Source organism: Octopus sinensis, linkage group LG2 (genome assembly GCF_006345805.1).
Source record: "Octopus sinensis linkage group LG2, ASM634580v1, whole genome shotgun sequence".
Classification (NCBI taxonomy): Eukaryota; Metazoa; Mollusca; class Cephalopoda; order Octopoda; family Octopodidae; genus Octopus; species Octopus sinensis.
In genome coordinates this window covers 143987855-144014796 of record NC_042998.1, presented here as the reverse complement: position 1 = coordinate 144014796, position 26942 = coordinate 143987855, and the positions used below count along the sequence as shown (strand labels likewise).

At 36.8% G+C, this 26942-nt stretch overlaps 1 protein-coding gene across 12 annotated transcripts in view; it reads left to right on the top strand.

Moving 5' to 3' along the window:
• The window catches only part of LOC115222300 (E3 ubiquitin-protein ligase NEDD4), a 349242-nt gene extending 322528 nt beyond the window's left edge, over positions 1-26714 (top strand). For all 12 annotated transcript variants that reach the window (XM_036499996.1, XM_029792502.2, XM_029792488.2 and 9 more), the window contains 12 exons: positions 1586-1638; positions 2908-2973; positions 4410-4516; positions 9600-9722; positions 10775-10896; positions 12254-12324; positions 13634-13729; positions 15693-15766; positions 18260-18380; positions 20033-20140; positions 21261-21430; positions 24245-26714. In XM_036499996.1, the coding sequence (XP_036355889.1) occupies positions 1586-1638; positions 2908-2973; positions 4410-4516; positions 9600-9722; positions 10775-10896; positions 12254-12324; positions 13634-13729; positions 15693-15766; positions 18260-18380; positions 20033-20140; positions 21261-21430; positions 24245-24347 (1214 nt within the window). In that variant the 3' untranslated portion in view covers positions 24348-26714. The remainder of the gene's footprint in view (positions 1-1585; positions 1639-2907; positions 2974-4409; positions 4517-9599; positions 9723-10774; positions 10897-12253; positions 12325-13633; positions 13730-15692; positions 15767-18259; positions 18381-20032; positions 20141-21260; positions 21431-24244) is intronic.
• Positions 26715-26942: the final 228 nt, after the last annotated feature.

Below are 26942 nucleotides of genomic sequence, written 5' to 3'. Positions count from 1 at the left end.
CCTATTCTTATTCTGATTCTTATACTTTCAGAACATCTTCCCAGGCATCTGAGAAAGATGTATTTGTGTGCTCTTAGTATTTATTTTTCTTGACATCTGCTGCATAAAAGTCTTTTTCTATTCACCTGCCTATGATATCACTACTCTTCTTGTATGTCCATAGTTTGCACTGGGTACTCCATAAGGAATTTCTACTTACTCCTTTTCTATATATCAAGCAAGGTTATTTCCCTGCTACTGGATCCTATAAGTTGATGTCTGTAAAATTGCATGGCCTCAAAGTAAATTGATATGAAATTATGACTTACAAAATGCTACTCCTTATTTCTAAAGTTTCATGTTTCTTCATCTTACTTTTAATTCTAAGTTTCTAATAGATATTTTAAGTTTTTTGGCAATTTAAAGTGAATAAATAAAAAATATACTTAATAGGTGCAGGCATGGTCATGTGGTTGAGAAACAAGCTTCTTAACCTTATAGTTTCAGGTTCAGTCCTACTGCATAGTACCTTGAGCATATGTTGTCTACTATAGCCCTGAGCTGACCAAATCCATTCAAGGTTTTGGTAGATGGAAACTGAAAGGAACCTGTTTTGTATGTGTGTGTGTGTGTGTGTGTGTACACACACATACACACACACACTTGTTTTGACATCTTGTCATGATTGTAAGTGAGCATCGCTGTCATACAAGCAATCCATGAAAAAACCATAGCTATGGGGAGATACTAACTTATCCAGCCATAGAAAATCTACCTCATTGAAATCCATTTGACTCATGCAAACATAAAAATCTATATCCATCTGGTTGGGGGACTTACCTAGACCAATGCAACTCATCCATGCCAGACACCTTCATCTTAAACAGCAGTTTTCATATCCTTTACTTGATATCCAGTGTCTTCCACTAAAAATTGATACATGCTCTTTTGTATGTCCATGCATGGGTTTCCAGAGAAAGAGATTGCTCAATATTTCATTCTTGCTTCGCCAGCAGTGTCCTGCATAGCATATTCTTTTTTCTCTGATTACTGAGGTGATGGTAGGAAAACTGTCATGCTGTTGTTTTGTAGGGTGTTGCTGCTAAGAAAGATTGAGAACTGCACAAAGCATTCTTGTGTATGTACTGTCCAGTATAGAAAAGAGGATGTTAAATGAAAATGATATTTCTTCATTTCCATTAGTATTTTTTATTAAATAATATTTTATTATTTTTTGTCCATGTGATTCGCAAAATAAGGGAATCATCATCATCATCGTTTAACGTCCGTTCTCCATGCTAGCATGGGTTGGACGGTTCGACCGGGGATCTGGGAAGCCAGAAGGCTGCACCAGGCTCTGGTCTTATCTGGCAGTGTTTCTACAGCTGGATGTCCTTCCTAACGCCAACCACTCCGTAAGTGTAGTGGGTGCTTTTTACGTGCCACCTGCACAGGTGCCAGGCGAGGCTGGCAACGGCCACGGTCGGATTGGTGCATTTTACGTGCCACCGGCACAGAAGGAATACAACAGACATAGAGAATAGAATCTGTTTCCCATTTTATACTGTATTATTCTTGAGTTATTTCATGTTGTGTTTTCTTCCAGATACCAGAAGTACAATGTGGGAAGATCCCCGACTGCAGAAGCTTGGAGGTCCAGTAAGTATATTTTCTTTTAACATTTATTTCATTTATTAAGATATGGCAGGTTAACCAAAACAGTGTTGTCTGATAATAGTGTTTTCCGTCAGCCATAATCCTGATGCATCAGGCAAGGCAATTGTATTCAATTTAGGTGCATGTATGGCTGTGTGGGGGAGAAATTTGCTTCCCAGCCACCTGTTTTCAGATTCATTCCCACTGCATGACACCATGGGCAAGTGCCTTCAACTATAGCCTCTGGTCGACCAAAGCCTTGTGAGTGGATTTAGTAGATGGAAAACTGAAAGAAATCCGTCATATATGCATGTTTGTGTCTTCTTGTCTTGACCTTACTGGGTAGTTATAAACAAGTGTCATCATCATACAAGTGGAGTCTTTTGTTTCCAATCTTCTCAGAGAATATTTCTGTCCATGGGGAAATATTACCGTAGCAGTAGGAAGGGCATTCAGTTGTAGAAAATCTGTCTTATTTAATTCCATCTGACCAATGCAAGCATGGAAGCATGGACACTAGCATGATGGTGGTATTGTTGTTGTCTGCTTCGTCATGTTTGGATGAGGAATTGATTTTGAGGTAGGATTTTATGGTTGGATGCTCTTCCTGTCATCAATCCTCACCTGATTTTTCAGGCAAAGGATTTTTATATTCCACAGGTCTTTGGCAGTGCAGACTGGTTGGAATGTCAACATCAGTTACTTGGGTAGTGACTAATGAAATATCAAAATTAATGTTTATCCATATGCATACATGTGCAGATACACACAAATATGGAAGGCTTTTGCATAGTTTCTATCTTCTAAATCCACTCACGAGGCATTTGTCAGCATAAAGTAACAGAAGTGACTTGTCCACAGTGCCATACAATGGAACTGAACCCAGAATTCATATGGTTTGCAAAGCAAGCTTCTTAACCACACAACTATGCAGCAACTAGTTAAATGTTTTCTTGAAGTAACTGAAGGAAACTTCCTGCCTAAAACTTTCTGTGATTCATTGTTTTAATTACTATTTAATTTTTGGTTAGTGTCACTCAGATATGGAGCAATACAAGCCTGTTGAACTATTACAGCTCCTTCTTACACTTCTCTGTATCTCAACCGTTTTCATTGTCATTTTATCTCCTATCAATGCCACTGTAGTGTATATCAAAGGCTAAAATCTTTTACAGATTCTGTCTATTTAAAATAATTTGCTCTGAAGTCACCCAGTACAAACTATTAATCATTCTTGTAATTTAATTTATTTTATTTTTTTACCCTTTGTAGGCAGTTCCATATTCTCGGGATTATAAAAGAAAATATGATTACTTCCGATCCAAACTTCGCAAACCTGTAAGTTATAATTATATTATTCTGCCCTTCCTCAGGAATTGAATTAAGAAGATTCTTCTGTACTTTTACACTCTTGCCATCTTACCCAAGTCACATTTGCTAGATATCCTTCTTAAATCGATAAATTAAGTACCAGTAATGTATTGAATCAATTTAATTAAAAGCTTTTGTCTTAATAAATAAAGTAGTCTTGTGCAAAATAGCAATCATCGCAAATGGAGATAAAAGGGAGAGAACTCTTCCCTCAAACGCGTTACTTGGTTTCTCGTTGGTTTGGACACAGAAAGTATTTTTTGGAAAACAGGTGGATGTCATCTGCCTGTAGAGTTTACATTCTATTGAATATTGTGTACGTGGGTGTGTTGGTGATGATGTTCGTGTTTCAAGTACCCAATGCTATGACATGAATTACAAACTCCCTCCAACTGCTTGACGAATTTGTTCCTCTCCAACATTAGTTGTATATAACCCTGATTTTATCAATAACAGTAATCACCATCCCTACTTTTATTAGAATCTAAGTTATAAATGTTGTTATATGTCAAACATAAAGATGATTTGAAAGAATATTACAGCCATCATTCTGAAATGGTAGCATGGACCACACTTTTGTTAATTGCTTTAAATGTCTGTGTAATTGCGATTAGACATAGATACCCTTAAGGGCTTAACACCTTTGACTTAGTGGAGCATCTACAATGTGATGGATGGAGGAAGAGTAAGCTATCCCAGTCATTAGGCTGCTACTTTCTTTATTGATTCTCAAAACAATGAAAGACAAAGTTGACTTTAGTGAGAGTTGAACTCAAACACAGGAGTAATGAATATTTATTACATTAACACAGGCCATGGTTTACTTTTATACATTATCATGTAAAAGAATTGGTTGAACTGAATTCCACTCTAACAGGATACAAATTTTACATTTACAAACTTCCTGTAATACACACATAAAAAAATCACTTTGTGCAGTATGTCTGATATGCAAACATTCACACAAACACTAGAAAATGTTTCACTCCTCAGTTTGTTCTTGACACATATATAAAAGTATTTCTCTCTATATGTATATACAACTTTTGCTGCTATATTTGTATGAAGATTTGAGTAGAAGATTGATAAGAATTGTTAGAGCATTGGGAAAAATTACAGTATATCTTCTGGTTTCTTATATTCTGAGTTAAAATTCCACTGAGTTCAATTTTACCCTCCATCCCTCTAGGATTGATAAACTAAAGTACTAATCTAGTTCTAGGGTTGATATAATCAGCTAAATCCACACAACTCAAAACTGCTGGCATTTTGCTTAAATTAGAAAACCTTATTAGTTGCTGTGTGTATGTATTATACCACCAACACTAGACATGTCACTGCATCAATTAAAACTGGAATTAATGTAATACATGATAGTAACATGTTAATGTTCTCTTTTTCAGGTCAATGTTCCGAACAAAATTGATATCAAAATATCACGGTCAAATGTATTTGAAGATTCTTTCCGTGTCATAATGAATGTAAAGAAAGTAGATTTACTTAAAACCAGGTTTGTTTATTTCTATAAACCTTTACATCTTTCTTTAATCAAATCTCTTGATTTTTTTTTTTATATAATCAAAATTAGTTCATCTATCCTCATTTATCACAGAGGTTTGGTTTCAAAAAAACAGTGATAAATGAACCATATCCACATATGTTGTACATTCGGATGAAAGATTTATTGACATCAAACTCGCTGCACACAGCAGTAAAGCTTCCACCATTTCATATTTTCTTGATCATCTCTACCTTTTCTTGGAGAGAATACACTTACCTGCATCATTTGTTAGGATCAGGTGCCATTGTACTTTTTCTGCTCACTGGTTCCATGTTGATGGGTACAATTACATAAATCTATATAAAAAATATGCAGCCTTGCAAGAGTCATGTAAACACAAGTGATAGTCAGTGCATTCTTGGTAGCTGGGCTTTGTAAATAGCTGTAAGCAGAATTTTATTCTGATTGCTGACTTGTGTTATCACAGATCAATCCTTAATAAGTGTAACATGGTTCACAATTGAACAGAGTGTTATCCTTGATTAGTAATAAATGAGGCTCCATGTACATTAAAAGATCAGGCAACTTTGAGTTGCACAGTAAATAAATTTTCAAAAATTAGTTTCATTTTGCTTATTTACACTTGAAATATATTCTGGTGACTGAAATTTAATTTCTAATTATCAAAATTTTGTCATATTTGGAGTTAATTAGTTAGTTTGGTCTTCCTTTAAAAGAACACAGGGCTACAAGAGCCATCCAGCCATTTCTGTCAAATGTCAGTTTCCAGGCCTCACCCCAGCTCTTGTTGTCACTTGATTGATTTCTTTTGCTGAATTGCTAAGTTATGGGAACATAAACACACCAATACTGGTTGTCAAGCTGTGTGCCTCCCTGTCAGCACATCAGGTGCACTTTCAAAGCTGAGTGGATTGAAAAGTATCTTACTTGGAAAATTAGTAATTAATAATGATAAGAAGGGTATCCTACTATAAAAAAAAACTGTTTCCGATATATGTATATTCATCTAACGCATGTTAGCATAGAAAAGCATGTAAAAATATGAACCAACATCCATCTTTATTCATCTCTGTCTGCCTCCAATGTGCCACGGACTTTCAGAAGATCCCAGGCCAAAAAAAGAGCCATCATAATGCTATGATGGATAGACTCTGGAAGATGGTTCAGCTTAAATCTTGGACTTTTCAGTGTCAGGCCTGCGTGCCTCCACAACCGACGATTGTGTCCCCCCCTGCCACTCCCGTGGAGGAGGCGGAACAGCAACAGCAGCAACAACAAAATCAACTGCAACTAGAGCAGCAGCAGCAACAACAACAACAGCAGCAACAGCAGCAACAACAACAACAGCAGCAACAACAACATCAACAACAACAAAATCAACCACAACTAGAGCAGCAGCAGCAACAACAACACCAACACCACCAATTCACCAGTGCGGTTCTTGCAGAACTGCAACAATCGATCTGTGCTTTAAGAGGGGAAGTAGCAGGAATAAAAGCAAGCATTCAGGTTGGACTCCACAATGAGGGGTCTTATCGGAATGCTCTGCTAAAGAACCTCCCTGTACCTCTTGCCGCATCTAAGACCATGGATTCTGCTACCCATGAAGTTATTGCCATTGGGGTGCCAGAAGACATGGCTGACCTTCAGGCATTTGCTGCCAACTCAGCCAAAGACCTAGGCTGCGTTCCCCCAACGGGTGCTCTCCGCCTTGGACGACCTGGCCCAAAACCCAGGCTCATCAAGCTGTCTTTTTCAGACTACGCTGAGGCAACCTCATACCATCTGGCCTCAGTTAAAGCTGGGTGTGAAAATCAGATTACCTTCTGAACACGCCCAGGCTTACCATCCGATGTACATCCGAAGCTACGTGTAGCGGCTTCCCTGAACCGGAACTCAGCTCTACAAGAAAGTTTCAGTCTTCGTGAAGATGGACAAATCTGGAGATTTGTTAAGAGTGGTGAAACGTGGAAGAGAGATACCAGCTGGTCTGAATGCTCTCTACCCACAATAACTAACACTGAAAAAAAATCTAAAAAAACTACAGCAACTCAGGGAAACTAAACCAGAACAACCTGCCATCCTCTACACACCATCATAAACTGCAAGCAGGGTACAAATTGTTGTCCTTAAATGCTCGCAGTTTATGCAACAAAATACATTTGTTCAACGCCTACGTCAGAAGTATTGACCCTGACTTCATCACTGTCACGGAAACATGGGCACATTCCTTACTCTGTAATGGGGTTTTCAACATTACGGGGTACAACCTCTTCCACAAGGACCGCATTAACCGCCGTGGTGGTGGTGTGATGGTCTACGTTCGTTCAAATTTTTCGGTAATTCCTTGTGCCGATTTGAACGAATCACAAGAAGTTTTTTTCTGTGACGTACGTATGACCATGTCAACACTCCTGCTTGGTGTTGTTTATCGTCCCCCAAATTACCATCAAGACACACAGCTTTGCGATATCCTCCAAGCTGCTGTCAGGAAAACAGCCACTTATGTTTTTATTGCAGGCGATTTCAATCATCCTGAGATCAATTGGGAAACCTTCCATTGGCCACAGAGTGCAAACGATTTTGTTGAGCTTGTACTGGACTCAAACTGGTCACAAGTAGTCACCTCTCCAACAAGAGGCGACAACACCTTGGACCTGCTCTTCACCACAGCTCCTGAAGTGGTTATCAATTGCACTACGGAGGAACCTCTAGGTGACTCTGATCATGCTATGATCATCGCCAATCTGGCTCTTGCGGGCAACAACAAAAACCTGAACCATCTCCAATCTGCTTCCTTCGATTGGAAGAGAGCAGATTGGAACCTGTACCACACTGAACTACAGCACCCAAACTGGCGTGAATTCTACAACTCTGGAGATGTGAATACTATACTCCAGAGTATCCTGGACTCAATATGGGCAGCATGTGCAGCATCAGTGCCACGTAAACAGAAAAAGAACCGCCCCAAAAGGGCAATTTGGGAAACTTCAGTGGTCCGACTTGCCAGGAGGGAACGTCGGACTGCTGAACGGGAATACAAGTTGCATAAATCAGACACCAACAGGAAGAAGCGGAATAAATCTTCCAACCATCTCAAGCAAGTGACAAAAAAAGCAGTGCTTGAATTTGAACAGTGCATAGCAGCCAATCCTGACAGCAAGGTTTTCTGGAAATATATGCATTCGAAGCAGAGACCTCACTCTCCAGTGGGCCCTCTTCGCAACCCTCACACAAACCAGATCACTGACGACCCCAAGGAATGCGCAGAACTCATTGCCGAGTGCTATGCAAACATATTCACTGTTGAAAGTCAAAATGTACCATCTTCACCATCACTAACAGCAAATTCCATAACAACTATGGAATTTACACCTGCAATGCTGCAACGTCACTTTCAAAATAAGCGCAACTATGCCTCCCCTAGTCTCGATGGAGTTACATACTTGCTTCTCAAACGTGGCAGGTACTTCCTTTTACACCAGCTTTCTATTTTCTTCCAGTACTGTCTCAACAATGGTGCTACTCCGTAGCAGTGGAAAACTGCCAGTGTCATTTCTCTGTTCAAAAAGGGCGACCGCACATTACCTGTCAACTATCGCCCAGTCAGTCTCACTAGCTGTATTTCAAAACTGATGGAATCGTGTGTCAGAGAAACACTCTGGGACTTCTGGAGCTTTCACAGTCTTATCCAACCCTCATAATATGGATTTGTCCCTAACTCCAGCTGCAGTGATCAGCTTGTCGAGTTCCTTGAGGACATTACTCAGATCACTGACAGTGGCTCATGGGTGGATGTTGTCTACCTTGACTTTGCTAAGGCTTTCAACTCTGTGCCACACAAAAGGCTTATGGTGAAACTCTCTGCAATGGGTGTGAGGGATGACCTTTTTAACTGGTTGAAATCCTTCATTCTCAGCCGAAAGGAGGTAGTCACAGTTCTAGGACAGCATTCTACACCATATGAGATGTCATCAGGTGTACCACAGGGATCTGTCCTTGGTCCCCTCTTGTTTGTGGCATACATTAATGACATAGATGCCAATTTAAAGAATGCCACAGTATTGAAATATGCAGACGACATCAAGCTGTACCTTGAAATCAAGAGGACAGATCCTGATGTCTACAACTCTTTCCTGCAATCAGACCTAGACACAATGCAGCAATGGATCACAGACTGGCAACTGAAACTGGTTGTGGACAAGTGTACCACCATGCATTTTGGGAGAAAAAACCCTGCGTCCACATACTCCCACCACAACACTGATATCAAGAAATCCTCTTGCAAGCGTGACCTAGGCATCACTGTCAGCAGTGATTTGCATTGGACAAAGCATATCTCTAAAATTGTCAAGAAGGCCGAGGGTGTCTTGGCATCACTCAGCAAGACTTTTGTTAGCCGCTCTCCAGCCATCTATTTAAAACTGTATACAGCTATGGTACGACCACACTTGGAATTCGCATCATCAGTTTGGAACCCCTATCTTGCTCAGAACATTGACTTCCTGGAATCTGTCCAGAGACGTGCAACCAAACGCATACCCTCCATCAGACACCTACCATATTCTGAGCGCCTTGTTTCCCTGGGCATGGATTCACTGAAGCTCCGGCGTCTGGCGACGGACTTGGTAAACACCCACAAAGTTATCAACCACCTCACCAACAACAACACTGAACACCTTTTTGATCTCCATGTGTCTAACACACGTGGACATGCCTACAAAGTCAGAAAACAACACAGCTCCCATGACTTTCGGAAACATTTTTTTCACGCTCAGAGTTGCTGAAGCATGGAATAAACTGCCTGTGTCAGTTGTTGACTGCCATGACACTGCATCCTTTAAGGCCCTCATGCTTTCCGAAATCCGCCGAAACTACACCTGATTATATATACACTTTAGATGAGTTGTAGTGCACCTGAGCACTGTACACAATTATTATTATTATTATTATTCACCAATTTTTTTTAGAATCTATTTTCACAGGATATCTATATTGAAACTGTGTTTAATTATAAGTACATTCTTGTTATCTCTAATATGTTAATGTTTATTTATTTTTTTCTTACCAGATTATGGATTGAATTTGATGGTGAAGTCGGTTTAGATTATGGCGGTGTTGCCAGAGAATGGTTCTATATGCTCTCTAAAGAAATGTTCAACCCCTACTATGGCCTATTTGAATATTCAGCTACGTAAGTTTTGAATTCTCTTAACCCTTTAGCATTCAGATTTCTTTGTTATGTTAAAAATACACACATCTGTGGAATACTCAACCACTTACATAATGATTCAGTTGATTAAACAATTGGATCCTCATTGTTGAATGATGGAGATCCAACATCAGAGTGAGATGACTGGGCAAAGCTGACTGGACGTTCAAGTCATTTTGGTAACTGTACATTTTGCTACTGGAGGTTAAAACAAATACACATGCACAGAAATATACACATACAAATAGAGAAAGTAAGAGAGAGACATTACACATGCATACAAACATTAGATACTCATGCACATAAATAGAGAGAGGGAAGGAAAGAAATATTAAAACATCTGATTTCAAATAAGTCAGTTTTGAATCAGTCATGTGTCAAAACAGCTGTGCCAATGTGTCTCGCATCTAACATCATATATAGCTAAGATTTACATCATACTTTTATTTCCTTGGTTGTTGTAAGTTAAGTGAGTTTTCAATGCAACATTGCTTCAGTGTTGTGGCATTTCATCTCTAACACCCATTGTTCTTTGATTTGACCTGACAACTGTGTCTCCCAAAGTCTTCGTTTAAAATGATCAAAAGCATTCCAGCCATGACCATCTTTTGTTTTCCTTCTGTATTGTCTAAGACTATATTGCTTGATGTGGGAAATTTGGCTATTCTAAGAGGAAAGAATGCATAGACATGTCAGGAGTTTTGTTGGTGAATTTTGGGAGGCATGGAATTTTTAAGGAGGTAATGCCTTAACAGCTAATACCTGACATGGGTAGTTTAATCTGTTCTTATACAATTCTGAGCATGAAAACACTGACTTCCAAAAGTCATGGCTACTGTGATGTTTCTTCTTTTCTTTGATATTATAAGCTTGTCCACAGGTGGCAGAGGTATTTAGGAGAAATGTGATCCAAGTTGTGAGAGAAGCATATGAGTTTGAATAAAGATAGGATGCTACTGTTGTTAATTTAAAGGTATTTTTCTGTTTCTGTATTGAGTATTCATATTTTTTGACATTTTTTTTCCTTCCTCTAGTGACAACTATACCCTCCAGATAAATCCTTTGTCAGGTGTGGCTAACGAAGAGCACTTAAGTTACTTTGAGTTCATTGGTCGGATTGCAGGAATGGCTGTGTATCATGGTAAATTGTTAGATGGTAAGTGGAACCTTATTGGTCTTTTATAGCTCTATTTTGTCAGTAAAATGTTGTTATCAGCTGTACTATATTTGCCATCATGTCATTTTGTCATTTACATATGTAAAATGTACATACACTCACTCACTCTCTCACCCTCTGTATCTCTATAACAACTATATTATATGAGGTACTGTATATAGCTTTCAAGAACTTGGACATAAATGAGTTATGTGACTTGCAGCCACTTCCACCCTCTTGTCTATAATGTGAGTAGCTCTGTAGCTCCTTTGCAGCAAGAAACACGTTCTGGAACTTTTTCTATCACTCTAACACTTCATCCTCTAACATAAAGCCATCTCCCTCTCTATTCTAGCTCCTCTAAGTCGAACTGGATCTTAGTGTTATGAGCTGTATGTGACATCACTAGTACTGGTGCTATGAAAAAAAAAGCACCTGGTACACTCTGTAAAGTGGTTGGTTATAGGAAGAGTGTCCAGCTGTAGAAACCGTTCAATCCATGCCAGCATGGAACATGGATGTTAAATGATGATAATAATGACAACACAAAACAGGCTTTTTTTCCTCAGTTTTGACCTAACAAATCCCTTTGTGAGGCTTCAGTCAGCTGAGAGTTATAGCAGAAGACACTTGCCAAAGGTGCTACATCACACAGAAACTGAATCTGAAACAGGTTGAAAAGTGAACTTCTAGAACACAGCCATGCCAGTGACTATATTTTAAATAAGAACAGGTCACCTGTGTGCTTCAGTTAAAGTTAAAGAATTACTAAGGTCATATAAAAGAACTATGTTAAAAATTCTGATCCAGATGTACATTATGTCCCATAAAATACATTGTTAGCAACCCCTTGGATAGAAAAAAAAAAGAAGAAAACCATCTGCAGAATTTGAATAGTACATCTACTATAACCCAGACATCTGTAACACTAAAGTGACTCTGACTTACATTCATCCAAATTAGATGCTTTAGTCTTACAAATGAGAAGGCAAGTTTGTTTGTTTAGAACATAAATATCGAAGCATCAAGGAATATTTAAAATAAATCTTTTGTGTGGGGCTTCTACCTTTTCTTCAATCCAAGGAGTTTCTAACCTTATGTATTATTTATAACTGGAATGACATTTGAAAGACTGAATTTGTCTTCCTTTTCAAAATTAATTGAAACAAACATATTATTGAAAAAAAATCCCTCTAGTCTTTTGTTCCTATATTCCTGTTGAAGTACACTAATTTTGCCCATATTACTGAAGCAAGTAAACAAAATATTAAAATGATTTTTATTTTTCTATTTGTAGATTCATATATATGTTTTTTTATTAACTTTGTTATTAATGTTAATGTTTTTTCTCTTGCAGCCTTTTTTATTCGTCCATTCTATAAAATGATGTTAGGAAAAACAATAAAACTTTCAGATATGGAATCAGTGGTAAGTGAATTTTTACTTTCTCTCAATAACTTTAATTTGTGTGTGTGTGTGTGAATCAGAAGTTACAGAGTACTCAAGGACTGAGAGTTTCATGCATGAGCATCTATGTTACACACACACAAAGCACTTATCGTATTACACATACATACACACACAGACATAAGGCTATGTATTTAAGAAGTTTGCTTCGCAACCATGTGGTCTTGGATTCAGTCTTACTGTGTGACACCATGACCAAAAGTCTACTATAGCCTTAAGCTGACCAAAGCCTTGTGAGTGGATTTGGTGGACCAAAACTGAAAGAAGTCTGTTTTTGTGGAAAATATGTCTGGCCATGGGAAATATTATCTTGCTTGGAAACTGATGAAGAATGGTGACAGGAGGGCATCTAGCTGTAGAAAATCTGTCTCAACTAATTCCATCTGACCCATGCAAGCATGGAAAAGTGGATGTTTAACAGTGGTGGTTGTGACAACGATTTGTGGGTTGGTGGTTTGTATCTTCTTGTCTTGGCATCTGGTTGTAAAGCAAGTATCACTCTTGTACAAGCAGTGCCATTCATTTACAGCCTTCTGTGAAAACATGGGGAAATTATATTAACAATCCTAATTAGTGAAGTACTTGAAGAGAGATTTCATTCACAAGGCATTTGTCAGCTTGAGGCTTTAGAAGAAAACACAAACATTTGCTACAAACACTGTCGATGCTGTGTAACAGGAATGAAACCAGAACCATAGTATATTTCATGCTGAGGCACTGCCTTGAAGTATTTTTAGTTGAACAACTTATTCTATCAGTCTGTTTTGCAGAACTGGTAAGTTACGGACATGTAAACTCACCAACACTGTTTTCAAACAGTGGTGTGGGACAAACACAGACACAAAGACACACACACACACACACACACACACACACACATATATATATACATACATACATACATACAACAGGCTTCTTTCTGTTTTTGCCTACCAAATCCACTAACACAGCTTTGGTCAGCCTGAAGCTATAGTAGACAACATTTCCCCAAGGTGTCATGCAGTGAAACTGAACCTGGAATCATGTGGTTGGGAAGCAAGCTTACCATACAGCTATGCCTGAGCATATTAAAAGGGGTCTGTGGGAAAACTCATTTATATGAAAGGGGTTGGGAAGCACTGTTAGGAACCATTGTGAAAAAGGTTAGGAACCACTGATCTAGAGGTTTGAAATCAAATAAAGGGACACAACTCTGCTACTAGGCGTTGTATATGATGCTACTGATTGTCAATTTACCAACTATAAAATATTTGTTTCATGTGATTTGCAGGATTCTGAATACCATAATTCATTAGTGTGGATTAAAGAAAATGACCCAACAGAACTTGATATCAGATTCTGTGTAGAAGAAGACTATTTTGGAGAGGTAAGAATATTTTCATTATTTTATCAGATTTTGGCTGTATTGTCATATAAATGCAAATCCTTAAGGAGGATCCTTAAGTTGTCTTATTAAAGGCCAGTACTTAAAGTGTCACGACTTTGACAAGTGTAAAATACATCTCCCTTTAGATAAATATGGCAATCTGTCATAGATAACATTCTCAGGAGAATTCATATTTCCTGATAGTTTGAGGATTCCATGTCCTCTACCTCTACAATAGTGGAGAATTACACTGTCTACCCTCATATCCATGAGGTACAGTCTTGTAGTTTGAGCAGCTTGTTATTTTCTTCCACTGTTCAACAACAGAACCTTTTAAATATTCATTTGTTCTGTTAAAATTAGCAGCCAAATTTCTCACAAATCATACTCATCATCAGCCAGGTGCCTTCCTTGTATCCAGGGATTGACTTTCCAAGACTCTCCAATTCCTGCTATGTTGTGCTGCTTGTATACAATCAATCAGGCTCTTGCTTCCTCTTGTCTTTAATGTCATTTATTTCACTAACATTTTTGACAACCTCTTGCTCTCTTTCCCTCAGCACTTTCTGTCAGGATGATCTTGGTCAGTGACTGGTGGTGCATTCTATGTCCAAAGCATGGTTGCTTTGTGGACTTCATTCTTGACAACAGAAGTCTTTGGACTTTCAGCTTTTCTAGAACCGCAATATTTGTTACCCTGTCTTTCCAGCTTATTCTATGAAATCTGCAGAAGATTTACATCTCAAAAGTTTCTGTCTTCTCCATTGCTCTGTACTTTGTTCAAGTTTCAGCCCTGTGGAAGATGATTGCCATAATATAACAGTTTACTAACCTCAATTTTGTGCGATGTGTTATTTCTCTTGGAGTGGAGATCTTTTACATTCTTATTAATGTTCTTTTAGCCTTGTTTATTCTTTGAGTGACTTCTATACAGTAGCCTGTCTGATGTATTATTTGTCCTTAATACTTGAAGAATGTTCCTGTTCAAGCTTCAGACCATCTACTTTTTTTTATTTGCTATAGTAGCAAAAAATAAGCTAATGCAGTTGTAGATACACTCTCTACAATACCCAGTAAAAGCAAAAAGGAACGATCATTGTTTTGAATGTGAGTAGAAAGTTAATACAGAAAATAGTTGAAATGTTTGACAACAGCTGGGATGGAAATGGTCAAGAAATATATTGAAATATTACATAAAAAAAATTTTTTTAAATCTGAAATGAAGTTATCTAAATCAGGATGTGCAATTCCTCATGATCACTCATATTTGGGTGATGGTTTGGATATAAACACTTCTCTAATGCTGAGGTACAATTAATAGATTTGACCTAGTCTTTATAATGGTTTCAAAGAAAGTTGAAACTACAACTGGTGTAGAGGCTCCAACTTGAGAGATTTTGACCTGGGGTAGTAGAACTTGTTATGGGTCAAATGGCAAAGCCTGATCCCATGCTTAAGGCATGCAAGATTCTGAGAAGGGTTGTCCCACCCCTCAACACATGTCACTGGTGTACCAACATGTCTTGATTCTGTCACATGAACCAGTTCCCTTGTCTACGGGTTAAATAAGCCTTGTGCCTCATGGATAAGCGTAGGAGAGTAGCTGAGTAAACTGTAAATAATCTGGCAGAAAGCAATGGAAACCATTGCTGTACAATTCTCAAGAAGAATCACACACGATGATCCATGATAGCTGACAACAGTAAAATAGGCATTGCATGCACACACACAGAGAAAAAGAAAGAAAATTACCTATCAAACAAAGGACCAATCTAACTCCTGTCAAAGGAAATTTCTGTAGAGGATGGTGCAAAATAACCAAATGGTTACGTGTTAAACCCTTGGATCTCAAATCACATTCTGCAGTGGGTGTTAAGCAAGATACTTGACTCCATGTTGTCATTGTTATTATTTGAGTAAGGTTTGTATATCACAATCTCAGGTGTATTTTCTGTAATTCCAGAGAGCAGAACGAGAGCTAAAACCTGGAGGAAAAGACATTGTAGTTTGTGAGGAGAATAAACTGGAATACATTGAGTAAGTATTTGATTTCAGTTTTAATTCTTTTACATTTAAACCAACCATATATGGCCCAAATATTCTGCTTGTTTTATGTTCAAACTGGCCAGATCAGGCCTTTCACACCTACCCTGCAATGTCATAGTGAAAGTAAACGAGCACATCATCAAAATCTCAACTCAAGAAGATAATGCATGAATAATTCAAAAGAGTGTGAATTAATAAGCATTACATTAGACAGAAATTTGAATGCTAAAAGGATTAAACAACCTACTTCACATTTTATGACACAAACTTTCTGTCTTAAAGTAATCTAAGGTGCAGACGTGGCTGTGTGGTAAGAAGCTTCCTTCCCAATCACATGGTTCTGAGTTCACTCCCACTACATGGCACCTTGGGCAAGTGTCTTCTAGTATATCCTTAGGTTGACCAAAGCCTTGTGAGTGGATTTGATAGATGGAAACTGAAGGAATCCCATTGTATATATGCATGTGTGTGTATGTTTGTCTTTGTGTCTGTGTTTGTACTCCTCCACTGCTTGACAACTAGTGTTGGTGTGTTTATGTTCCTATAACTTAGTAGTTCAGCAAATGTGACTGATAGAATAAGTACCAGGCTTATAAAAAGTAAGTACTGGGGTCGATACACTTGACCAAAAAATTCTTCAAGGCGGTGCCCCAAAATGGCTGCAGTCTAATGACTGAAGCAAGTAAAAGATAAACGTAAAAAAAACCTTCCTTTAAAATTTTCATGTTAATTTTTATTTCAAACACGATATTAATAATGACATTAAAATTAATTGAAATGCAAATATAGTAATAATGATTGGATAAAATATTGTGTATGGTTTGTTCTTTGCCATGTTATTCATTGTGCCATTTTTCTATTGTATTCTCCTGTAACCTAACTTGGTAGAATCCCTCTTCTTCCTATAACATGAATTATAATACAGCCTCAAATCAACCAATGCATTGTGAGTGAATTTTGTGAATGGAAACTATAGACACTCATTGTGTGTTTGTGTGTGTATATACAGTTGTGGCCAAAAGTTTGGAACATTCTTTTAAAAATTAAAATTGTTATGCTCAAGTATCAATTCTAATTCATACAATGTTGAGATATACTTAACTAATAACTGATCGAATGATTCAGTTAAAAGATATTGAACCGTTGGATCAGTTATTAGGTAAGTATATCTCTATTTTATATATATATTTGAATTAAATTATATTTAGGCATAACCATTTAAATTTTTTTTAAATGTTCCAAACTTTTGGCCACGACTGTGTGGTGTATCATCATCATCGTTTAACGTCCGCTTTCCATGCTAGCATGGGTTGGACGGTTCAACTGGGGTTTGGGAAGCCAGAAGGCTGCACCAGGCCCAGTCTGATCTGGCAGTGTTTCTACAGCTGGATGCCCTTCCTAACGCCAACCACTCCGTGAGTGTAGTGGGTGCTTGTTACGTGCCAGACGAGGCTGACAAATGGCCACGATCGGATGGTGCTTTTTACGTGCCACCGGCACGGGGACCAGACGAAGCTGGCAACGGCCACGGTTGGGCAACGGCCACGCACACCACATATAGTGTGTGTCTGTGCTTTAGTGTTTGTTCCTCCTCCCATGATTGTTTGTTGATTTGTTTACATCTCTGTAACTTAGTGGTTTGGCCAAAATGGTGCAATAGAATAAGTATCGTGATTGATTTTTCTCAACTAAAACTTTCAATTTGTGCCCTAGCATGGCCACAGTCCAATGGCTGAGACATTTAAAGATGAAAGATATAATACAGATAATCAAAGATGATAATATTCTAGCAGAGTTCAAGTTTGTAGAACTCAATACACAAGTCTGAGTATATTTTTTAAAAATTATTTAATCAGCTGAAAGTTACAAAAATGACTAGAGGGCTGAGAGTTCTGTGAATTGTGCTTATCAGTTTAATAAGTGTCTTGCCTGAAACACTTGGTCCTGCCAATTAAAAAATATATACACAAACACACATGCACTCATGTTTTGAGTTCTGTTTTCCCTTTTTTGTATTACTAAACCTGTGTGTGTGTATACACACACACACACACACACACACATATATATATGCGTGTGTGCGTTTATATAATATATATAAAACGCATAAGCAGAGCTTGAAGGATTGTTTGGAGATTTATATGCTTAGTTTAAGTATCATAAAAGCATGAAACTATTATTAGTTGTGTATTTAAATTGATATTTATCTGTCACTGGATGGAGTTCTTTTTTTTATTGATTCTACCTATATTGGATCTATAAACTGTACATACAGAGTATAACCAGCCGAAATTGCAAAGTTAAATCTGGAACTCGACTGAGGAAAGAAAACTCTGAATGACCTATCCTTGTTTTCTTTGTAACGTCTATCTGGATGTTTTGTTGTCCCTTTTTTGTATCACCTAACTGTCTGGATGTTTTGCGTTCTTGTCCCATTTTGTACTTTATATATCTATATATATTATTGTTTCTCCTCTTTTACAGCTTAGTTATTAAGTGGCGGTTTGTCTCTCGGGTTGAAAATCAAATGAAGCTGTTCATGAAAGGTTTTAATGCTCTCATCCCCCAAACATTGTTACAAATATTTGATGAGAATGAAGTTGAGGTGAGACATTTTTCTATTTGTTACTCTGATCTTCACAGTAATCACTATTTTGTCTCTCTTGTTATGGTAAATGCCATTGTGATTTGTTGATTTGCAAGCCCATCATATATATATATATATATATATGTGTGTGTGTGTGTGTGTGTGTCCAACACTGTTTGACAACAGGTGTTGGTTTGTGTATGTCCTTGTAACTTAGCGTTTTGGCAAAAGAGACTGACTGAACCAGACATTTAAAAAATAAGTCCTGGGATCGATTTGTTTGACTAAACCCTTCAAGGTGGTGCCCCAGCATGGCCACAAACCAATGACTGAAATAAAAGATATATATATATGGGCATGGCTGTGTGGTTAGGGAGCTTTCTTCCTAGCTATATGGTTTCGGGTTCAGTTCCACTGTGTGGCACTTTGGGTAGGTGTCTTTCACTATAGCCCCGAGCTGACCGGAGCTTTGTGATTGAATTCGGTAGGTGGAAGTTACTGCCGTGTGTGTATATGTGCGTGTAGGTGCTTGTGCCTCTCCGAAAGAGAGAGAGGGGTGTGTGTGCGTGTATGTGGTTTTGTCCCAAACATAGCTTGAGACTGCTGTAGTGTAAGGGACTACAAAGAAGGAAAAATACGGCCCACATATTCAAAAGACAGCAATTGATAGAAAGCTTGAAGTACTGAACATCAGAGATCAATGGAAAAGAAGACAAAAACAAGTTTGAGGAGGCAGAACAGTGCTCAGTGTTTTTAGGGTGTCTTGGAATGGGGAAACAGTTCGTTGTAGTTTAGCTTGCTCTCTTGCAGGTTAGTAGTTGAAGGGAAATCATAGGTAGTATAAAGAGAATTGTAGAATGATGTAGTCTGAAGAAGAATGGCTTAGTAGTGTTTGATATAGAATCTGGTGAGCTTAATGAAGATGCATAGCCTAGTGGCTAGGATATTCAGCTTACAATTGTAAGGTTATGAGTTCGATTCCTGGTGGCACATTGGTGTCCTTGACCAAGACACTTTATTTCTTATTGCTCCACTTCACTCAGTTGGCAAAATGAGTAGTACCTGTAATTCAAAGGGCCAGCGGTATCACATTGTTTCACATTGAATCTCATTGAGAAATGTGTTAAGGGTATGCATGTCAGTGGAATGCTCATCCACTTGTACATTAATTTTGTGAGTTCAGTTGATCGAATCAACTGGAACACCTGTTGTCATAACTGATGGAGAGCCAGGTAAAGTTGAGCCATGATGGAAGTGAAGGAATCTGGTCCATTGAGTGGGTTTAGGTGGAAATGTTGAATGGAGCTGAGACCAGAAACACAGAGGGACACAAACTACTCAGAGGTGGGCTTACACGTATGGAGTGAGGGCTTTCTTAGAGGTGAATGGCTCTTTTTTGAATGTGTGTATGCATAGTCCACTAGTGCATGTTATATATAGTATAGATATAGTTCAAGATGTTTGGATAGTCCTGTAATGTGAGACATTCTTATGTCTCATAAATTAACAACTTTTAATAATTGCTGCTGGCATTATCCTCATGTTGTGAGGAGAGTGGATGACTTGCAATTTTAGAGCTAATTCATGCATAGGCACAGGTAAGTTGAATTCATTATTCCTTTTGTTATTTTGAATTATAAACATTCTTTTCAACTGTTGTTTGTTTTTAGTTGCTGATGTGTGGTCTCCAAGACATTGATGTCAATGATTGGAAAAGGAACACAGCCTACAAAGGAGAATATAACCAGAACCATCCAGCTATTGTGCATTTCTGGAGAGTGAGTATTACTGATAGATCTTATTAAGATATATATATATATATATATATATATATAGATTATTGATAGAGATCAAAAAATTATCATGTCCATAATAATATTAATCGATTCCATTTAAAAGATATTGAGACAATTTTGGTAGGGAAAAATTCCCAAAACAGGTGCAAGCATGGCTGAGTGGTTAAGAAGTTTGCTTCCCAACCACATGGTTTTGGGTTCAGTCCCACTACATGGTACTTGGGCAAATATTTTCTACTATAGCCTCAGACCAACAAGAGTTTTGTGAATTGATTGCTTCGTTGACAGAAACTGAAAGAAATCACTCATCTCTCTCTCTCTCTCTCTCTTTCTCTCTCTCTCTCTCTCTCTATATATATATATATATATATATATATATATATATATATATGATAAATGGAATATATGAGAATTTTTATTAATCATGACTATTGTTTTGACACATCTAGCATTGATCTGTCACATGTGGGATACTTAACAACTAGTTCAGGAGCATCTGACAGTGCAGATGTGTCTCTTTGGGTGATAAATAGATACAACTTGCTATAATAACAGTTCCACAATGTATCTTCTCATTTTGTGTAAAGAAAAGCAAATTAAAGGATATATCTTCGTTTGTATAGAAGATTGAAAATAAAATAACAGATGCAAAAGAAAAAAAACAAACATGCAATACAGTGAAAAAAGTATTAAAAATAACTATTAATGTATATGGATGTATAAATGCCCTCGTGCTAGCTGCATGGCGCATGTACACTCGCTTATACAAGCATCCATGAAGATGTAAGCATACACATGTGTAGTTTGGTGCTCACACATTCACATAGTGATTTAAGTAGCTACTTGGTGTTTATATTGGTCATCTCATAAATAATACAATCATTATTCAGACTGGAAATATAAGCACTAAATGTGGGCATTCCATAGCCATAGATAGCATAAATATGAAGCTTTGATTTTGTTAACTTCAGGTTATCTTTTACATTTTTTTTTCTTGATTATTCATTTAGTAACAAATTGTCTTTACTATTGATAAAATTTTGAACTCTGTTGCATTCTCTAAATATTAATAACTGTTTTTGATGTCTTCTTATTTTTCAAGTGTGTTTATTCCTTTAACAATGAAATGCGAGCCCGTCTACTACAGTTTGTAACTGGAACATCCAGAGTTCCAATGAATGGTTTCTCTGAAATGTATGGCAGCAATGGGCCTCAGCTTTTCACTATAGAAAAATGGGGAACACCTGACCAGCTTCCTCGTGCTCACACTTGGTAAGTTCTTATTTTTTCTCTATTATTAATTGTACATGATTTAAAAGAACCTCAGCAATATAAAGTTTTCATTGTTCAGATTTCCTCTTAAGTGAGAATATATGGCCTATTGGTTAGGGTGTTGTACTCATGATTGTAAAATCATGCTTTTGATTCTAAAACCAGGCAGTGTGTTGTATTCTGGAACCAACTCTTCATTTCATATTGTTCTGTGATCACTTCGACATATATGGTACACCATGCTTCCTGTACAGACAACATTGATTTGATGAAAAGAGTGAGCTAATGATCTGCACAAACATTTGATCACTATAAGCAAATCATTTGTGCAGGTTGTTCAAGAAGTTGCAGAATCGTCTTTTTCAAATAAGTTTGGTATTTTTTGTTAGCCTGAAAGTTCTTTAACTTTCGGACTAACAAAAATACCAAACTTTTCTAAAGAAATGCATTTTAAGGGGTGTTACCATAAACTGGCATCACTGGAACTATTACTATCTAATTATTCTTTTACAAGGTCATTTGTTCTAGTTCTGATATAAATAATTGCTTTATGACATGTTAGTTATCTGGATTTTCCTTCATTGTATTTCCTCTTTAAAAAATTTTTTTTATTTTACAAATTTCTTTGCCAGAGTTTATTATAATTCTCCATACTATGATTCACGTATATATTGTATACACACCTTGTCTGATTTATGCATGGATTCTTTGGTGTCAGTATGTTGGCTGTATGATTGTGGGTGGCAGTGGGTGACATTTGGGAAGAAGGCAGTAGAATGGTAGTTTGATCATTCTCCATTCACCTACCACTTACTATTGTTTATATGTAGGTGTGTGTGTGTGTGCGTGCTGAATCATTGTGAACAATATATCTCTGAACACTTCCTTTCTATCAATACGAATACAATCCTAACTTTGTCCATGTAGAGTTGTTGATGTTTAAGCTGAAGATCAATCAAGTGTTTCAGCCATGACAATCCAGTCATTTTTCTTTTTTTTTCAAGTTTAATTATCCAATGTTGTTCTCTTTTCCTTTAAGTTGTTAAAATGGAGAATGGGCAAGGTTTGTGTGTGCGAGTGAGTGGTTTTGTTTTCTCTGTTGCTGGCTGATTGTAAACAATATCTTCAGTAATCATGTCATTTGTTCCTCATCACTACAAAATCATGTCTGGGTTTCTTGCCATATCTCGACATCTTGTGAAATTTTTGAAACAAAAGGCACATTTCAGTATCATTTGTTTCTCAACACAAGCAAGTCTAGGCTGTTTATCATTTGATTGAGTAGGAGATTATTATCTCACTTAGAAATGAGTGGGGGTTGGCATCAGGAAAAGCATCCAGCCAAAGACAACCCTACCACTACATACTTTCATTGGATTCATGCAAACACAGAAAAGTAGATGTTAAAACTATGATGGTATGATATGCATGCAAGGACTTAGAAATTTCTGGTTTGGTAACATTGTGCACATTTAGCCTACCAACGTAGGTTGGATTATAAACTGGTGAAACCACTAACCCACAAGATGGAGAATTGTACTAGAAAAGTTTGAGGTATGTTATTCATTGAGTTTGTGGCAAACGCCGGTGGCACATGAAAAACCATTTGAGTGAGGTCGTTGCCAGTGCCACTGGACTAGCTCCTGTGCAAGTGGCATGTAAAAAGCACCATTTGAGCATGGCCGTTACCAGTACTGCCTGACTGGCCCTCGTACTGGTGGCAAGTAAAAACACCAACTGCACTCTCGAAGTGGTTGGCATTAGGAAGGGCATCCAGCTGTAGAAACCCTGCCAGATCAGATTGGAACCTGGTGCGGCCATCTGGTTCACCAGTCCTCAGTCAAATCGTCCAACCTGTGCTAGCATGGAAAGTGGACATTAAATGATGATGACGATGATGATGATTTGTATCAACTTTCTGCTATTAGCATTTCTGAAAAGTGTGATTAGTTTCTTACACAAGCCTTGGTGGAATTCTGCTTTAATCATGCCATATAACACCTCAATTGGTGTGCAATTTAAGGGCTATTTAGCTGTTATTTTTAGCACATTTCATGACAACCTCATATCCTCCTTGTTTGTCAGTCTGATGTATTAAATATTTTTCAATATCTTTCAATAAGCATATTTAAGGGTCTATTACTGGGATTTAAGCCAAACATTCAGATTGTCTGTATTTTAAATTGATTAAAAAAAAAAGAAATTGAAAAATTAAAATAAATTGTTTTTGATATTCATTTGAATTCCTCTGCTTAGAATACAGATTTGCAAAAATTTTCTGAAAATTCCAAAAAATAAAAAAAAAGTTATGAGGTGTTATATGGGGTGCTTAACCCTTTTATTACTGTATTTATTTTGAGATTCTCTGTTTTTCTCTCAATTATTTTAAATATAACAAAGAATTTAGTAAAATCAGTTACCATTAAACAAGTGTTACGAACATAAATTACGACTGAGGTTTGGTGGAAGATTTTAATTCAAAACTTATGAAAACAAGACATTCGTACTACAGAGCCAAAGCCGGTTACAGCCGGGCTGATTATGAAAGGGTTAAAGCAGAATTCTGCCCAAGTCTTCACCACTTAAAACAAATCATCTGCGTGAGTAGTCTAATGGCTATTACAAGTATATTGGCTGTTAGACCTTCATTAATCAAAGCTAATGGGAGAATCCACTATATTTAAATTTCATGCAGACATGGGTGTGTGGTTAACATTCTTGTTTTCCCTTCTAGCATGCACTCTGCATTATATATGATTAATATAATTCAATAAATTTTTTAAACTAATGCCAATCTCCTGTTATCTATTTCAGTTTCAATCGACTTGACCTACCACCTTACGACACATACCAGGAACTGCGCAAGAAGTTGATTGTTGCTGTAGAAAATACACAGGGCTTTGAAGGTGTTGACTGAAAGCTTTCCACCATCATAATTAACAATAAATTTGTCACTACTACAATTATTATTTCTATATTGCCCAAAACAGGCATCTGCTGGACAGTTACAACACTTTGAAAAAAACTTTTTTTCATTCTGAAATTTTTTTTTTTTTCATTCAGCAAAATCTGTGATTCCTTCTATCCTCACCTCTCTGCCTATTTCTCTCTCTTATAGTTGTATATATAATAATAATAATAATAATAATATAATAATAATAATAATAATAATAATAATGCAGAACTCAATTTGTCTTATTTTTAGTCTTCTGAATGCATCACTATTCTGTCATTTACAGAATTATCAAAATCATCTCTTACCACAATAGAAATTAATTATTGGTAATAATTAGTGGTAATGAAAATGAAGATGTTTTCTTTTTGTCAACAGCACCTCTATTTTAACCCCTCCCCTCTTCACTTAAATGGTTGCTACTGTGCACCTAATGACCAATCTTACTACTTTTACAGCCCAATGTCTGGGTCTCACGCTTCTTAAAGCCCAAGAATGTATCCTGTTGGTGGAGTAATTTATATTACACCATTTTTTCAGGTCACTATATTCAAGTGTCAGCTCCGATGATACGACTGTAGGCTGCACCCTTTGTAAGAAGTGCATCTATGTTGAAGTACTTTTTAAGTTAAAGGATCTGGCCAAATAATGGACCAGAAGGATGCACAGAGCTGTTATTATACAATGTGAGAAATATTCTAAACAATTTTTATTAAAAAAATACAAAAAGCGACAGCAATGACAGATTTTGAAGTAAAACTTTCCTTCTTCAATATAATTTTGTTTAATCCCGCCTCTCAACTTCTCTCTTCTTCCACACTAATTAATTCTCTTATGGCACGTTTTGGTTTGCCTCAATAATTCCATTTATTTATTTTTTGTTTTTTACAAGTAAAACAACACCACAAACTGTTATTACCCTTTTATATTCCTTGATCTTTTATATTTTTTTATAATGATATATGCTAATTCTTCTCTACCACCTTCACTGACTACGACTCTTCTATGTTAAAACTGGGATCTGTTGTGTCTTCTGTAGAAAACTATAATAAATCCTCCTTTATATATATTTATATATATATATATAGACACAAACACATCACAAGCTTCTATAGTCACAGATATTATCTATATCCTGGAATCCTCTATTCTTATATTGCAGTGGCTTTTTTTCTTTAATCCACTGGCAAAGCAACAGTTTGCCCTTTTCAGTTTGGTTAAGCCAATCTTCTAGTCTTTTTTCTCTTTTTCCTTTCTTTTCAACTTATTGGGGTGGGTGGCGGGAAAAATAAGCTGACATTGTTATCATGTCAATTGTGAACAGTAATTTTAGAGTTATCTCCCATGATATTAAAAGGAAACAGCAAACAAATGATTAATGTATGAAATTATATTGAAAATTTGTACAGAAACAAACTCGTACACATCTAGTGTATGTGCCAGTGTATATTAGCACCTTTGCTATATATAGCCAAGTCAAAATATCATTTATGAAAATATTAAGATATTTGTTTTCAAAAACCCAAATTGGATGATAAAAAATAAATGATTGTGAAATAGATGTGTATGAACTGATTTTTTTTAATGTATTCTTTTTATCTTTTTCAATTTTAATCTTCAGTTGGTTGTTTTGCTCCCCCTTCCACCCCCCTTTTTTTTAAAATTCCTTAAGTCTTTGTGTATGTGCGCACTCACCACCATCCCATCTTTTCTTCTCTCTCTCTCTCTTTTACAACCTAACCACAGACATTGGTCGGAAATTCACACATACACAACACACCCACTTTAATGTGTTATTGTACTCGTATGTATATAAATATATATATATTCCCAAATTAATACATACACCAACCTTTTATTGTTCGAGGTGAGATTTTTTCCCTGCCTTTTTTTTCTTTTTTAATTTATCAATCTTTTTGCAAAACAACCAACTTTATTTTCTATCCTCCTCCTCCTCCTCCCAAGTCATGATGTAACATAACATTGCCATAGCACAAAGTCTGCAAGACAACAAATAAAATAAAATAATATTCAAGACAGTATCGTCCCGACATAGGTGAGTTGGACAGCTGGCTTCTTACAGAAGATTTACCTTCACTCAGTGGCTCTTGGCTTTTTATCTTTGATATTTTATAAAACGAATTATTAAAAACTGCATCAGTTTATTCTTTGTATACTTTTTTCTTTATATTATTTTTTATTACATGTTTTGCCTTTGTCTGTTTTGTGTTATCAATTTTGAATGTCTCCTCAGTGACTCTGTTCTCCTGTGTTTATATCCAAACAACAAACATCAATCTGAAGTAAAATATCAATTATTATACATTGTTAGATGACTCACTCTCTTCTACTCATTTTTTATTGGATTCATGTTCATTTCATGATTTCATGCTCATCCTTCACTGATAAAAAGGTGTTGTCAGATACCATAAGGTAAGGCAGGGTAAGTGTGCAGAGTTTTAACAATCCCTTTTCCATGTTTGCATAGGTTGGACAGAATTTGAAGCAAGGTTTCTACAATCAGATGCCCTTTCTGTCTCCAACCCTCACCTGTTTCCA